Source organism: Ctenopharyngodon idella, chromosome 9, assembly GCF_019924925.1.
Source record: "Ctenopharyngodon idella isolate HZGC_01 chromosome 9, HZGC01, whole genome shotgun sequence".
NCBI lineage: Eukaryota > Metazoa > Chordata > Actinopteri > Cypriniformes > Xenocyprididae > Ctenopharyngodon > Ctenopharyngodon idella.
Window position 1 is genome coordinate 34778446 of NC_067228.1, and position 13561 is coordinate 34792006.

Here is a 13561-nt window from a genome sequence, read left to right on the forward strand (position 1 = left end):
CTTAATTGTCCAGATACTTTTGTATTCACTGTCTATATACTATCTTTGAGACAAATCAGCATTGTAAGGTTTTGTGTTTGTGTGTCACAGGATGTCCTGATGGAGCTTCTGGAAGAATGCGCTGATGGATTATGGAAAGCCGAGCGTTATGAGCTCATCTCTGACATCTACAAACTCATCATTCCCATTTATGAGAAACGCAGAGATTTTGAGGTAGAGCAGTAGCTGTTAGATCAGTCCTCTCGTGAACTATCTGAGCTGTTTCACACACCTGCATCAGATGAATGCCTTTGGTTGCAGATTTGCACTTGTGCAGTGAAAATCAACCTAAAAGTTATTTAGAGACTCAGTCTAACTGATTTCAAATGGAAGTCCTCTGAGTTTAATCCTAGGAGCCCTTAAGTTTATGCATTGAAAGGTTTCACTCCCTTACTTTAATTATATGTTGTTTTTTGAGCAAGTTAAAGCTGAAGGAAAAATTATGGTAACACTTTATTTCAGTAGTCCACTTTAGACATTCTACTAACTATAAGTAAGTTTGTAACTTTGCATGTCAACTAACTGTCATTAGAGTATTAGTGGACTGTTAGGTTAGGGATAGGTGTTAGTAGATCTTATATATTGAAAATATACTTACTATAGGGTTAGAATTAGGGTTTAATTTAGGGTTAGTTGTGTGTAATTATAGTTATTACTATAGTAACTACATGTAACAAGGACATTGTAAAATAAAGTGTTAACAACTTTTTACAAATGTCACCTTTAAAGATGTGATTGGTAAGCTCTGTTTTTGGTGTTTGTGTCAGAAACTGGCTCACCTGTATGACACGCTGCACCGCGCCTACAGCAAGGTCACAGAGGTCATGCACACGGGCAAGCGCTTGCTGGGAACATACTTCAGAGTGGCGTTCTTCGGTCAGGTGAGCCTCCTCAGCTTCACACCTCTTCATCTGTTGATCAGGATGAGCTCTGTAATGACTCTTCATTGTGTTGTGTTTATCTGTTATCTGAATGCTGTTTCTGCTGGTTTACTGTCTGAAGGCAGCGGTAAGTCCTGTGTGTTTGAGCTCAGCTTGCTGTGGCCTGGACTTTTGTGCTCGTCTTTTATTTCGTTCAGCTTTGGGTGTAATAACTAATTAATGGGATTTCAGAAACTACAGTCAGATGTACCAGTTTGATCATAACAGAAGTGATTTATCTGAGTCTGCTGACCTCACTGATTTTCTGTATATGTCTATGAAGGAACTAAAACTGGTGTTGCCACTCTACATGTCGCTGCCCACGAGGCTATTGGCTCTGACTGTGAGCTTTTTTTGATCAACATCAAGAATTTTAGGTTCAAATTTACAGTAAATGAATATATATATCCCTTAAGAAAAAGAAGGGCACTTGATTGTACTGAATGTGCACTTGTAGTGTACTTCAAGTCTTAAGAGTATATTTTTAAAAAACTGTGCTTGCAGCTTTAATATAATAAAAAACATATATATATATATATATATTAGGAATGCACGATATATCGGCCATCATAGTGTTATCAGCCGATATATGATCATTTTTAATGTTATCGTTATTGGCTTGATAAGAAAATTTGGCCGATATATTAAAGCAGATAAATAATGGATTATTTCCTTCAGCTGAGACACTTATGCACTGTTCACCATGATGGTTTTGAATTGCTTGAAATATGATTGAAATCACTTCAAAAAGAAAAATACAGTTATGCTCAACATGTACAGAACAAGTCTGTCATATAGGCTACATAATATTATAATGAGAACATTATAATTGTGTGCTTTGGACATGACTTTTAATGGTGAGACTTTTGTTTTTGTAATCAGGCTCTCAAAAATTATATAAAAATGTTTGAATTAGATCAAATTATCGGCCAATATATCGGTTATCGGCTTTCAAATATAAAGAATTATCGGTTATCGGTATCGGCCAAAATGTTCGGTGCATCCCAAATAAATAAATATTATATTATATTATTTTATGAAATAAAAGGCCACTTAAAGGGAGACACTTTCATGACTGTTTCTTAGCACAGCTATGTACACTTTTGAAAAAAAAAAAAAATAATAATAATAATAATCTCAAATTCAAAATTTTACTTTAAAGTACATTTTAAATCATTATGTTTTAATAATCTTTTGTCATGTTTTTAAGAAGTTCACTTATTTTGATGTGTTGACTAACTTAATAAATCACATGTAAAGTACTTGATTATAACTTCTCATATATTTTAAATGTACTCAATTGCAACTCCATCATTACAAATGTGTAATTACAAATATAGTTAAATACATGATGCCCATGTTGATATTGAAGTATATTTTAGTTTACAACCCCAAACCAGAAGAAGTTGGAATATTTTGTAAAATGCAATAAAATCAAGAATGTGTGATTTGTTAATTCTCTTTCAACTTTATTTAACTGACAAAAGTACAAAGAAAAAAAAAAGTTTCCAATTTTTCACTGGTCAACTTAATTGTATTTTGTAAATATCACCAAATTTTGATGGCTGCTACACACTACAAAATTGGGGACAGAGGCATGTTTACCACTGTGTCACATCACATGATTTGGGGTTGTACCAAAAATGCTTATCAGTACATTCAGCAGTAACTTTAACCATGTTTCAAAGACAATACAAGTAATTATGAAATTACATATAAAGATGTACTGAAGTTCATCTTAAGTGAGTCCAAAAAGTCACACTAAAATTCATTAATTGCATTTAATATAAATTTAAACTAGAAGACATTTTCATTTAATTGTAATTAAGTGTCCAAAAACATTACATTCAGTTAAGTATATTCTCTTAAAGTATATTATTTCCATAATAAGTATTCTTTTCAAAAAGTATAACTAAAGTGTATGACTTAAATTCAGTGATATGGAAACAAACTATGTATTGACTTCTAAAGCCACGTTTTGTAATGTCTAATCAACTATTTACTCATCTGCCACATAATATAATGTCTTTTGTCAGCAAACATTAGTAGAAATGTGATTAACTGGCATACTGTGTAGTTTTTGTTTTTGTTTTTACCAATTAACATCCCTAAAAAAGTTGAGAAGTGAATAAACTGCGGTCACTGATGAGTTGTTTCTCTCTCTAGCAGTACCAGTGTAATGACTGTGAGATCAACGAGGTAAACGGATCATTATTTCACGTGTGTGTCGTCCTGCTGCCTGTGGAAGTCATCGTATCCCTGTGTCATAATTAGGATTTATCATCAACACATTACAGTTTTTATGCATCCCAGTATTTCAGTGCTGTTGTAAATAGGTGTTTCCTGTGACTAATTTAGTGTTTTAAATTAGTAGGCACTTAGCTTTCTTCTGTCTAGATGGTCAGCAGCAGGTTTTCAAAGTTGAGTTTTAATACATTCTTCTGATGTGTTTGTTGTTTTAGGGGTTCTTCGAGGATGAAGATGGTAAAGAATACATATATAAAGAGCCCAAATTCACCCCACTGTCTGAGATCTCACAAAGACTCCTGAAGCTCTATTCAGACAAGTTTGGAGCTGAGAATGTCAAAATGATCCAGGATTCTGGCAGGGTAAGAAATGTCCAGTTACAGTATGAGAATAAAGTCTGATCCACAGTGCAGCTTATTCTGGCTAAGAACGGCCGAGCAAGACCGAAAGAGTTTGACATTGACATTTGTGATTATTATCAATTTTGAAAACAGATGTACTCTTTAATGAACAGAAGGTTTATGAAAGAAAATGTGTTTGCCAATAAATGTGGCATATTTATCCAGTGTAACCAGTGCTGAACAGTGTATCTTCACTAAAGATGCTTTGCTGTTTGGTGCAGATTAACACAAAGGATCTGGACTCTAAGTACGCCTACATCCAAGTGACTCACGTCACCCCATTCCTGGAGGAAAAGGAGCTGCTGGAGAGAAAAACAGACTTTGAGAGGAGCCACAATATCCGTCGGTTTGTCTTTGAGATGCCGTTCACTGTTTCAGGCAAAAAACAGGGTGGAGTAGAGGAGCAGTGCAAACGCAGGACTATACTGACCGGTGAGTACGCACACTTACACACTACACTACATACTCACCGTGGAGACATTAGAGATAAGTGACTGACACTTCCAGTCCTACGATAAAGGTCTGAGTGTCAGCTGAATCTGAGTTATACGATCCTCCCAATCACAAAGTACAGGCCTTATCTTATCTGGACAAAGAAGCTCAAATAGAAGAGTTAATTTTATTCAATTTCAAACTATGTTAAATTAATTAATTAAGAGTGAAGGTGATAATAAACTATATAGTATGTAGTGTTCTGGTCATGTGATTTTAACGTGGTGCTACTCTTTTCATCTCGTGTGAGTGTTTATGATTTTAAAAGTGCTTTCCATTTCAACCTTTTAATGAGCAAAAAATTACTCTCTACTTTTAATGTGTTTGCTTTGACCACCCTAATTATAGTTTTTTACCATCGCTAGGACACATTTCTCAATAATTTGGTCACTTTTTCAAAATTCCTCACACAGTTCTCCTAACCAACTTTCACATTCAGAAGTCACTAAAACTACAGAAACACTTCATTCATGTCTCAGGCCTTGTTTCCACCTGGTGTGTTTTGGTAGATCGGATCACAAGTGGATGAAGGAGGCACATACTCGTTTCCACCTGGTATTTTAGTCTGTCTCTTTTATCCACTTTCAACCACATCTGTCCTGATTTCTTAAAGGGGAGGGTCTATGGGCCAGTAAATGTATGGGTTTTTTCAGATCTTTTAAAATAAGCTTGCGCAATTTACATATGAACACGACCAGAGACGATGGAAAAACATGGAGAGCAGCAGCTTTCGTTTCTGCACTGACAGCTGCAAGACCAGCCGAACGCTGTGAGTGTGTGTTAGAAATCAGGAATGGTGGGAGAACATTGAGCTTGGTACATTTATCATCTTCACACCAAACTTGGGTCTTCAGCAAAGTTTAAATCCCGTCTGGCTAGCTCGCGTCCCATAATGTCTACGCATTAGGTCAGTAGACGTAGACGATCTTTAGTGGCTGTTCAAACACATTCGACCACATGAGCGTTTCCACTACGAAAGCAATCCGGTCGAATGCGTTTTCAACTACCTCTGGAAGTGGTTGAAAGTGGACAAGCTCAAATCATTTTAGACCCCCTGTATTTAGTGTCGTCCACTTGTGATCAGATCGACCAAAATGTATCTTAATACCAGATGGAAACAGGGCCTCAAATCAGCTCATTCTTCCATAACACTAGCAAAGGTTTCACCCAACAGACACTTTATCACTCATAAAACAATGACCTGAAAAACACTAACAGTACAGTACACAGTTTTTCCTAAGTTTCCCCTTTAGTATAGATGGTAATGAAACTGAAAGATGAATATCTGTGTAGGTGTTCAGCTACATATAATTGTTTTGATAGTATTTAAATGTTTAGATTCGGAATATAATTCATTATGGTTTTACTCTAGACATGAAGCAGATTTCTGTCTTATTCAGTTTTGTATTATGTTAGGCTTTGAACCAGTTTTGTAAAGAGTATGTGTAAGAGAAATGTGCAAATTGGCCTGTAGATTCATTGAGTTTGTGTCTGAGTGAGAAATGTATTCATGTGAACTGAAAGATGTCGTCATTGAACCAGTGATAAATGATCCACGGTTTATCCCACATAGGCTGATGTTGTGCTCACTGTGTGAAAAGTTTTGAAAAACTGACCCAAGAATTGAGAAATGGGTCCTAGTGATTTTAAAAAATAAAATGTGTAACACTTTAGTTTAGGGTTCAATTCTCACTAGTAACTAGCTTCTTATTAGCTGCATATTACTAGGATATTGGATGTACTTATAAAGCACATATTAATGCCTTATTCTGCATGATCATATTCTACATCCCTTAATCCTACCTAAACTTAACAACTACCTTACTAACTATTAATAAGCAGTAATTAGGAGTTTATTGAGGCAAAAATCATAGTTATTAGTGAGAATTGGACTCGTAACTAAAGTGTGGCCAAAAAATGTAATAACTTTTATTAGTAAATCCTGTTAAATTTCTTTGTCTTCATCTCTCAGCCACTCACTCGTTCCCGTATGTGAAGAAGCGTATCGCAGTGATGTATCAGCATCATGTGGATCTGAACCCCATCGAGGTGGCCATTGATGAGATGAGTAAGAAGGTGCTGGAGATCAGACAGCTGTGTTCCTGCAGCGACGTGGACATGATCCAGCTCCAGCTCAAACTGCAGGGCAGCATCAGTGTGCAGGTACACAAACACACACAAACACGTGACCTCATGCTCAGACAGTTTTTATAGTGTCGTGACGTCTATAAACCTGTCTTTCACTCTCCAGGTAAATGCCGGCCCTCTTGCTTACGCCAGGGCTTTCCTGGATGATGCCAGCACTAAGAAATACCCAGACAACAAAGTCAAACAGCTGAAAGAAGTCTTCCGGTAAATACACACAGTCTGAGTCAATCCTTCCTCTGAAACTATTAACAACATTATATATTTACAGTATCGTTCAAAGGCTTTTACACAGTAACATTTTTTTAATTAATACTTTTTTTTATTCAGCAGTGACACATTAAATTGATCAAAAGTGACGGTAAAGACATTTATAATGTTTTTTTATAGATTTCCATTTCAGTTAAATGCTGTTCTTTTCAACTTTCTATTAATCAAAGAATACAACATGTATCACCGTTTCCACACAAACAGGAAGCAGCACAACTGTTTTCAACACTGATAATAATAAGAAATATTAAAATTAAAAAAGAAAAGTTATTTTACATTGTGATCATATTTCACAATATTACTGTTTTCACTGTATTTTTGAGTAGAAGAGACTTCTTTCAAAAACATGAATATATATATATATATATTAAGGATGCACGATATATCGGCCACCATATCGGTATCAGCCGATATCTGTTCATTTTTTATGTCATCGTTATTGGCCCGATAAGAAAATTTGTCCGATATATTAAAGCCAATAAATAATGGATTATTTCCTTCAGCTGAGAGACTTCAGATTCACACTGTTCACCATGATGGTTTTGAATTGTGTGAAATATGATTGAAATCACTTCAAAAAGGAAAATACAGTTAAGTACAATGTACAGCGTAAGTCTGTCATATAGGCTACATAATATTATAATGAGAACATTATAATTGTGCGATTGGGACATGGCTTTTAATGCTGAGACTTTTGTTTTTGTAATTAAGGCTCTTAAAAATTATATAAAAAAATTGATTTAGATTTATCGGCCAATATATTGGTTATCAGTAAAGAATTGTCAGTTATCGGTATGGGCCAAAATTTTTATATCGTTGCATCCCTAAAATATATATATATATATATATATATCATAAAATATATAAATATATATTAATGAGCTCACAACGAACTACAAGTGAACTGCAAAACAGCTTTTTTTTATAATCAGCGATTAAAAGTGGTGAAAGAGACTACGAAATAAACAAAAACACAAGTATGTGAATGTGAAAAATGGGAATTATTTTAACTGAATTATGCATTTTTCCATTTCAGTTAATTTAATCTTAAATCTTTTATTTAAGCTTTTTCAAAATCCCCACCTTTGCCCAGATTACAGCTCTGCACACTAAGAAATTCATAAATTGGGACAATTTATATTTGTCCATAAAACTAATTTCCTTCATTTAAGGATAACCCTTTGGCTCAATCTTTGACTGGTGTTTAACTGTCAGCTCAGATCGTGTGTGTGTTTGTGTGGTGTTCTGCAGGCAGTTTGTGGAGGCGTGTGGTCTGGGTTTGGGCATTAATGAGCGTCTGATTAAAGAAGATCAGCAGGAGTATCATGACGAGATGAAGGCCAACTACAGAGATCTCACTAAAGAGCTGTCCGCCATCATGCACGAGCCTGTAAGACACACAAACACGCTGACACTTTATTCATAATGTCTGGATTTCCATGCTTTTCTTTAATCTCTCTCTGTTTTCTCTTCCTCTTTTGCTCTCATGGTCAGATCGAATGGTAAATCATTTCTTATATGCATTCTTAAGGCCCCGATACACTCAAGGCAATTTTTTATTTTTTTTTTTGATCATTGTTTAGGGGTAACAAGGAGTTTGAAATAACTTTTCAGCAATATACTGTTAACAAACATCCCGACGCCATCCATATTGCTGAGAGTGACGATTGGATTAATATGTAAATATGTGCTGCATGATTTCCTCTCAATAACAAAATAAACACACAACAAAATGACAGTGGTGAGAAAACAGCAGCTGAGAAAGCATCTGATCATAGTGATGTGGATATGTTTGCACCAGCCAAAGTCCCTTTAAGACAAGTTATTTCACTCGGCGGCCATCTTAGAAACGGGCATCTCGGGCATACAAGTGCAGCTCCTATCTCTTTGAATGGGGAAACATTAAATTCTCCAAAGCTCTTCACCAAGCTTTCGATTAAATTTCATATTTGAAATCAATGAAATCTGACAACAACTGTCTCATACATTTAGTTTCTAAACGCTTGAATCATGACAAAAAACAGCATTTTTCAGGCTGGATAAAGCTAACGCGCATGCGCCGTCCTAAGTGTGCGTCTGACTGTTTCTATAGGACCCGGAGATTTTAACGGCAGCTGCAGTAAAGATGACTTTACCAATCGGCGATTGGCTCTTAATTAGAAGGTGGGACTTATTCCGCCATATTGCGCGTTCCACTTTCTCCCATTCATAATAATACAAGTGCACCATCTTTCTATATATAAAGTCTTTGCATTAGCTCTGCAATTCAGCACTGCAGTCATGCCAAGTTTATTATATAGCACTTTATACAATAGATTGCTTTAAATCTGCAGCTCTACAGTATTAAACATGAAGAAAACAGTGTCAGTGTGTCTTTCAATTAGAATTACAACTTCATTTTCTACTGTAAAGCGGCTCTCCAGAGTGTTCATGTTTGTACTCACATTTGACCTCGACGGACTGAACAGAAGAAATGAACCTTAGAAGATTTACATATCAAACAAGGCAGAGTCTCAGAGCCACACCCACCTATTATGTCATCGCCACGGACCAATGTTAGCTCAAAGGAGTTTACTAGCCAGAGCAGACTTTTCTGGAAGGTTCATGTTGGCAAACTGTTGAACTCTGAAAACAAACGTAATTTTGGCCTGATTTTGTTCGAAATGACGTCACACCAGTTCGTTCTTGAATTTCGCTTGAAGTATATCTGGGCCTTTAGGCTTACATGGAATCTGCAGGAATCCACAGGATTCAACCTTCTGCAAATTTCCACACATTTGACCCCACAATCATTGAAGAATATGTTCAGATTCCATGTGGGCGTCAAACACACTGCAGTGTTGCATTATTTCTGATCTTTCTTGCTCTTTTTCCTTCTCTCTCTCTATAGATAAGTCCATTGGATGATGGGATGCGTAGTCCTATTCCAGATTCACTGCACATCTTTAATGCCATCAGCGGGACGCCCACTGCCGCCACCATCCAGGGCCTGCCCAACTCCTCCTCAGTGGTGTGAACCTGACCCCTGCATTGACCTTATGACCTTTCACCTTTTGTTTCACATCTCCAACCCTGACACACACAGCTGCTTTCCCAGATGTCATCACGGAAGTGGAGGAGAACTGAGGGAAGGAGATCTATATGTTTCTGCCTCATCCAGGGGATTTCACCTACTGTTTCCTGTGGAGACTTTATCAAAAAACTGTGTATTTTACTTTAGGCCATTTTGCCAGTTTTATTAGTAACCGCAGTAAAGAGAGCAGAGGAAATGATGCAGAGAAGAGGGGAAGAATGGTTCAGAAAATCAAACTCATGTCCCCAATGTAAGCACAGACTGCAACAGCTTTTTACCTATTATAAATATCTGCGTCCTCTACTAATATATTTTTTATTTTGCTAATTTTATGTTATTTCTTCAAGTCAGACTTTTCAGTTTTTGAATGACGGACTGAAGTCTGGGAGTCTGATGTCTTTGCCATCAGGCTGGGGTGGAGTCGGTTATAAAGCTGTTATAAATGAGCCGTGTTTCTGCAGCAGGGGGCGTGGCCTCAGCGCTTTCACTGCATGTGATACACTGGAGGTGCGCCGGACACACAAATGTTAATGTTCATTATGTTTATCAATTATTTTTATACTGTGGGACACAGCTGAATGTGATGTTATTTTTTATCTGTATTTAAACTGACATTGTCCCTAATGCTTTGAATAAATCTCACACAATTCCCAAATGCTCTTTCAGTAGTTTTTAGAATTTTTTTTTAGGATTTTTTTTTTTTAGGATTTTTTAAGATATCAGCAGTAATTATCATATTTGTTTTGTGTCTTGACCTTGAGTTGTTTTTGTTTTTTGTCTGGTTTTGTTTGTCTTGTCTTTTTTGTTTTGTTGTTTTTGTCTTGTTTGTCTTGTTTTTGTCTTGTCGTTTTTTCAGTCTGGCTTTAGAGTCAAACACAGTACTGAGTCTGCTCTTTTAAGGGTAGTAAATGACCTTTTACATCTGTAGACTCTGGTAGCTGTACTATTCTTCTATTATTGGACTTAAATGCATCGCATTCTGTTAAAGAGATTAGATCTTGAGATTGGCATTCATGATGCTGCATTAGATCATATCTCACAAATAGGAGTTTTTCGGTGGAAACTGGAGAATTTTCATCAAGCTCAGTTCCTGTCACTTGTGGGGTGCCCCAGGGCTCCATTCTGGGTCCAACCTTATTTTCTCTGTATTTGCTCACTCTTCACCTTATATTTGAGTCTCATAAAGTTTCATACCATATTTATGCCGATGACAGCTCTATTTCCCTCTAAAATCAGGTACTGATTCAGTGTCCTCTCTGCTAGCTTGTTTAGAGGACATTAAGGATTGGATGGACAATAATTTACTTCAACAAAAGCAGAATAAGACTGAAGTTATTTTGTTTGGCACTCCACACCTCTTAGCTAATTTAAGTCTTACCCTGGGCCCCCTTCAAGATAACATTCGAGATAAAGTTGAAAATTTAGGAGTTATTCTTGATCCTGAGCTAACATTTGACAAACAAATAAATTCTGTAGTCAGAACTAGTATTCTGCAGCTTAAGGGGCTTCATAAATTTAAAGGGATAGTTCACCCAAAAATGAAAATTCTGTCATTAATTACTCACCCTCATGTCGCTCCAAACCTGTAAGACCTTCGTTCATCTTCGGAACACAAATTAAGATATTTTTGATGAATCTTTCTGATCCCCAATAGAAAGCAATGTAATTACCATCATTCAAGGTCCAGAAAGGTACTAAAGGCATTGTTAAAACAGTCGACGTGACTGCAGTGGTTCATGTTATCCATGCATTCATTTTCAACCCGGCTTGATTATTGTAACTCTCTTTACGCTGCAGCTCATTTTTTGACAGGGACAAGAAAAGAGGGAGCATATCACACCTGTGTCAGCATCACTTCATTGGTTATCTGTTCAGTTCAGAGTTGATTTTAAGGTTTTAGTATTTGTATTAAAGCACTTCATGGTCTTGCTCCTACTTATATTTCAGATCTTCATCATTCTACTCTCCTGAGAGAATGCTCAGATCCTCCTCCCAGCTGTTATTGACTATTCCAAAATCTCGACTAAAATCCAAAAGGGACAGGGCTTTCTCAGTTCTTGGTCCAAAGCTCTGGAACTCCTTACCTTTTTCCATCAGATCATCCCCTCTGTTATCTACATTTAAGTCATCTCTTAAAATTTTTTTTTTTTCTCAGGCTTATGCTTAACTCGATGACACCTTTAGTTCAGTCATGTTTTTTGTGTTTGGTGGTGTTTTGTACAGACCACATTTCCAGAAAAGTTGGGACATTTTGTAAAATGCAATAAAATCAAGAATCCGTGATTTGTTAATTCTCTCAAACCTCTATTTAACTGACAAAAGTAAAAAGAAAAGATTTCCAGTATTTTCACTGAACAACTTTATTTTTGTAAGTATAAACACATTTTGATTTGATGGGCACAACACACTCCAGAATAGTTGGGACAGAACCATGTTTACCACTGTGTCACATCACCTTTCCTTTTAATTACAATTTTTAATCATTTGGGAATTGAGGATACTAATTGTTGCAGTTTTACAAGTGGGATTTTTACCTAATCTCTCCTGATACAAAACATCTGTGCAACAGTCTGTGGTCATTGTTGTCTGATTCTCCTTTTCATGATGGACCATACATTTTCAATAAGAGCCAGATCTGGACTGCAGTCAGGCACATCCACTGTACGGTGTAGAGCGTCTTCAAACCACTCTGATGAATCACGTGCAGGATGAGGCCTGGCATTGTCTTGCTTCCTGGGAAAGATGTCATCTTTATGGCAGTTATACAATTCAAATATATGCCTCCATGTCAATGATCCCTTCACACAAATGCAAGTCACCCATGCCGTTTGCACTGATGCACCCCCATACCATGACAGATGTTTGCTTTTGCACCTGTTGCTGATGAAAGTCTGGATGGTTCCTTTTGCTTTGGGACTGAGAACTCAATATCTGTTTTTTCCAAAAAAGACCATCTGAGATGAGTTTGGGGCCAGAGAACTCGGCAGCATTTCTCCTTGTGTAACGGAGATTCGAGTTGCATTTTTTGATGCAGCGTCAGACTGTTAAGTGACAACTGTTTTCCAAAGTACTCACGAGTCCATGTGTCTGTATTTAACACAGTAGCATGACGGTTTCTAAAGAAATGCCATCTGAGGGCTCAAAGGTCACGCACATTCAACTGAGGTGTCCTACCTTGCCCTATACAGACTGAAATTTCTCTGGATTCCTGATCTCTACAATATTATGTATGGTATATGGTAAAAGACATAAATTCTTTGCAATCTTGCATTGAGAAATGTCATTTTTGAATTGTTTGACAATTCTCTCACGACATTTGGCTCAAAGTGGTGAGACATGACCCATCTTTTCTTGCAAAGACTGAGAATCTCTTTTACACCCAAACACGATACCCTCACCTATTACCAATACATCTGCTAATTGTGGACTTTTTAAAAACAGTTTAACTTGGATATTATATAATCTTTTCACTTTTATTTTGCTTCTGTCCCAACTTTTTCAGAGTGTGTTGCAGCCATCAAAAATTTGTTTGGTCTTTTCTTTGTACTTTTGTCAGTTAAAAAAAAGGTCAGAGATTGTGGTTTTTATCACATTTTAGAAAATGTCCCAACTCTTCTGGAAATGGGGTTTGTATTATTCCTTTTGTTTGTTTTGTTTCTCTTTTTTATCTACACTTAGTATTTCAAACCTTTTTTCTCTCAATAATGCTTTTATTGTGAGACGATATCTTTGTATGTCGGTTGTGCAGCGCTCTGGTCAGCACTCATGTTGCTTTTAAAGTGCTATATAAATAAACTTGACCTTGTTTTGTTTGTCTTGTCTTGTTTTGTTTTTGTTGTTTTGTTTTGTTTTTTGTTTGCTTGTTTTTCTCTTGTTTGTTTGTAAATTTGGGTAACACTTTAGTATGGGGAACAATCCTCATTTTTAACTAGTTGCTTATTAACTTGCATATTTGCTGTTCATTAGTACTTATA

The 13561-nt window shown here is 36.5% G+C and overlaps 1 protein-coding gene across 1 annotated transcript in view; it reads left to right on the forward strand.

The window, feature by feature from the left end:
• Positions 1-10242, forward strand: part of zmp:0000001200 (dedicator of cytokinesis protein 9) — a 108234-nt gene extending 97992 nt beyond the window's left edge. The window contains 8 exon segments of the mRNA XM_051906666.1: positions 91-213; positions 807-920; positions 3422-3568; positions 3829-4039; positions 6072-6262; positions 6351-6451; positions 7766-7904; positions 9405-10242. Of these exon segments, the coding sequence (XP_051762626.1) occupies positions 91-213; positions 807-920; positions 3422-3568; positions 3829-4039; positions 6072-6262; positions 6351-6451; positions 7766-7904; positions 9405-9530 (1152 nt within the window). The 3' untranslated portion in view covers positions 9531-10242.
• The last annotated feature ends 3319 nt before the right edge of the window (positions 10243-13561 follow it).